At 43.5% G+C, this 3,794-nt stretch overlaps 1 protein-coding gene across 1 annotated transcript; it reads right to left on the bottom strand.

Moving 5' to 3' along the window:
- Positions 1-312: 312 nt before the first annotated feature.
- LOC148029081 (RING-H2 finger protein ATL58-like) lies at positions 313-2,520 on the bottom strand. The gene is made up of 3 exons (XM_087688661.1): positions 1,574-2,520; positions 1,232-1,329; positions 313-1,102 (listed from the first exon to the last, which is right to left on the bottom strand). Exons 1-3 carry the CDS (start codon positions 1,784-1,786, stop codon positions 736-738), a joined length of 678 nt encoding a protein of 225 aa, XP_087544787.1. The 5' UTR covers positions 1,787-2,520; the 3' UTR covers positions 313-735.
- Positions 2,521-3,794: the final 1,274 nt, after the last annotated feature.

Raw genomic sequence — 3,794 nt, 5'->3', positions numbered from 1 at the left:
GAATGAATAAGGGATACTTTCGAGCCATACCTAAGGACCAATATAGATCCTCCCAAAGTGTAGATTGCAATCATGGGAACAAATGATAGGATGAAATGATCTAATTCAAAATAGCTTTGGGCTTTCCTTGCAAGAGGATCAAAATTGTGGGATGTTGGGGTTGTAACCCAAGTAGCTGGAGTTGTGGGTTCAATTCAATGGGTGCATGGAGTAACCTTAATGGCAAAATCAATTAGCATCTCGACATTTGGGAAAACCTTTCAACACATTTCACTTTAATAGTGTAAAACTCAAATTGATAAATGTGGCTGGTGCAAATGTGCCCTTCATGTATTACTTTATATAATAAATACAAGAATAATATAAGTGGAACCTGCATAGTGGATACAATAATAATAATTTAAATAGGACCTTGTGACAATATAGACAATGAGAGAAGGATAGAATGTCATGTGGTAATTTAAGTCATCATGGATTGGTGTAATTAATGTGGCATTTTTCTTTGATCTTTACGGTAAACCTCCATGAAAGAATTCCCTCTAAATCATATACCCTATAATTTGGGTAAACTAAATATAGGGTTTCCACACCACACAGCCAAATCAGAAATTTGCCCCAATAGGTTAGAAGCCCATTTCACCATCAAATTTCCCTTCTTGTCATGCATAGGTAGGGATGGGTGGTGCCACCAGCTCAACAATCTGTAGGCAGGGCCACTAAACTGACCAAACTTGGTTAGCTTCTTTCAATATTGATCAAATGTTCAATGGTGAGATGCCCACTTGCAGCTGCTGGAGAAGAAGATGCAATGCCATTGCTGCTTGCACCACTTGGGACATCTGCTCTGTTGCCATTTGACCCTGCCCCTTGAACCGCCTCATTCACCACCATGTCCTCCCACCTCCTGCTGTTTTCTCCTCCCACAGCCTGGCTTTCTTGCTCTTTCTTCTTCCCATCCTGCAGAAGGGAGTTCCTGCACATTGGGCATGTTGTGCTCTTCCTTAGCCATTCATCAATGCATTGCACATGGAAGGAGTGATTACACACAGGCAGTTGCTGCAGCTTGTCATTGAGTTGGTAATCTCCAAGGCAGACAGCACACCTGGAGTAAAACTCTACCCATAAGACTCTACTCATCAAGACCTTTTGAAGAGCAGGATTACCAACCGTCAAGCAAAAACACAGACATTACTTTGTCCACAATATGTTAGGGCATTATGATTGCACTCACTGATTGTCCTCATGTGAAGCTGCAAATGTCTCATCAAAGGAGATGGTGGGTAGTCTCTGCCTGAATGATTTACTGAGACCCGGATCGTGTCTATGAGACTGCAATTATTCATGATACAGCATGTTAAGAAAAGAAACATACAGCTCTCCACACGCTTAAAACAAAGAAAGAAACAGGCAAAAGCTCCCTTGCTGGCATGTTTGGGGAGATGGGCTGCCTGGTGAAGTGTGTCACTACATAGCCCTGCCTAGCATGACAAGGAGTCTGCTGCCTGTTCTTTCCTGTCAATCACACCAGCAGGCAAAAGCACAAGAGCCATTATTGCAAAATGGAATCCCATACCGTGGAAATGAATCCAATATCAACAAACTGCGTGCTGGCCTGTGAGCTGTTGCCTGCATTTCTGCTTCTTCTAACATAGAGCACACAGAACAAGAGCAGAAGCAGCAGTGCAAAGAGGACGGGTGTGGCGAAGACGATTGCTTGGTAGAGCTGGAGCTGAGGGGGGGCCGGGCATGGGCCGGCGCAATCTGATATCTCGCCCTGCTGAGCCATGCCTCTGAGGCAATGTCGGTCAGAGCGGAGCTTTGTTGTCGTTGAATGGAGTGAAATTTTTATGTGGGCGATGGCAGCCCAATTTGTGCTGCTTGGAATCGTCTTTCAATCAGCTAATACACAGACAAAGCAAGCCCTAATCATCGTACAAGGACTCAGTATTGACTGCATTTAGCTCTTATAAGCTCTAATACACAGAAAGAGCAAGCCCAAATCATCATAAAAGGGCTCAGTATTGAGCGCAGTTAGCTTCTCATAAGCTGATTCAGCATGCCCAGTTGCCAGATCCAAATGTGGGGGAGGGTCACATTTGCCTGACTCAGAGATGATCCGAGTTTCAGTTTTTTGAATGAGCCGGGGCATACCACACAAAACTGCGCAAGCAGAAGCAATAACGTCCAATTCTGCCTTCTCCTCCCTCCTCTTCTTTCTTCTTCTTCTTCTTCTTCTTCTTCTTCTTCGGACTGTGCATACGAGCTTGCCCATGTGTCAGGCCATGTAAGATACCATGCGGGAAGGACAAGGCAACAGAACGGGGCGAATTCGTGGATGCAATTGTACTCCACCCGTCGATAAATATCCCTGTGATGCATACACAAATGTAGGCTGTGAGCACAGCGAATGCTGCTTACTTTTGGTCTTGGCAAACCACCTTTCTTCCTTTCCATCTGGGCAAACACCTTCCCTTTGTTAAGGAAAGACCCCAGTATCTTTTTCCTCCGTAATGACAGGAAACGAATGTTTTCTAGCGCCGCGAGAGAGACAGAGAGCTCTCACTGCAAAAGGGGTGGTCATACCAACTAGCTGGGGGGTACACGGCCCAATAACGTACCAGCCCATGAACGGTTGAGATTGAGTTTCAAACTCTTTGAACAGCTCTGAGATCAATCAAGTTTGCTCTCCAAATTGTTCTCCTTTCTGTGCCCAAGACCTTGTGTAGATGACTAACTAGGGGCTTAAAAGGGCAACCGAGTTCGTGCTTTATTTACGTGGCAGTGGAATCTTCGTTAAATCATTCCATTCTTGATTACTACGGTGAGACCTTGTGGTTAACTATAGAGAGGTTAAACCCAGCTTAGTTAGCATTCCAATCTCCTACACATGGCAACATCGCATGTAGGGTGGTTTTTTGCCCGAGGGTGACAAGGTGGTGCAGAGGATTATGTAGGCAAGCAAGTGACAAGGCTCCGTGTAGTGGGGTGATGAATGCGATGTTCATCTGTAGATCCGCTTGTGATTGCTATTGGTACCTACATATATTGTCCTTGGCACGTATGTCGTCCTCTCCTTGAGTTGATGTATGTAGCATTTCCTCTACGATCCTGTCATCAATGTCTCTGGTTAATTTCCTGCAGGACCTAGGAACGCATAGGTTTGAATCAACATGCACTCATATTATGATTTCTTGCAATATTCACAATTTGTACAAATCTCTTATTTTGAATTTTTTTCTTGTAGTGCCCAGTGCTGTTTGTCACCACTAGAATCGAGGACATGCTCTAGCTATGGTCGTTCTAAAAGGCCTACTCCCACAGTGCCATGTAGAAAAGGCATAGGAGATGTAGAAATATGTAGTTAATGACAATTGATTCATGGCTAAGTCAAGATTAATGGATTTCTCTTAGAAGAGTCTTCATGGTTGACCTTTGGAATGGCCTAGTACTATTTAATTTTGTAAGTGTGATATATTTACTAAGAAAAACACTAAGCTTCTCATATGACTCCCATGTTACTGTGGATTGCATTAAAAACTTGGAACATATACATAGTATTGTGATAGATATTGGTGCGCAAATCGGATGTTTTATGCGTACATAGCGAGCGCTGAAAGCTCCCCAAGAACAAAGAACTCTACTTTAAGCTCAAAATTCAAGAGAATAGACTTGCACGACATGAATATTTAAACCATCCGCCCATGCGCATACAAAATAATAGATATATGTCAAGTGCTTCAATAAATAAGAGCACCAAAATAAATATTAGCGCCACGCCTAAGACGCACGCCCAT

The sequence above is a fragment of the Lygodium microphyllum genome, chromosome 11 (assembly GCF_053477565.2).
Source record: "Lygodium microphyllum isolate KBCC chromosome 11, Lygodium_microphyllum_v1.1.10, whole genome shotgun sequence".
Taxonomy (NCBI): domain Eukaryota; kingdom Viridiplantae; phylum Streptophyta; class Polypodiopsida; order Schizaeales; family Lygodiaceae; genus Lygodium; species Lygodium microphyllum.
Note: the sequence above shows the minus strand (reverse complement) of the source record. Positions and strands in the feature narration are given on the sequence as shown.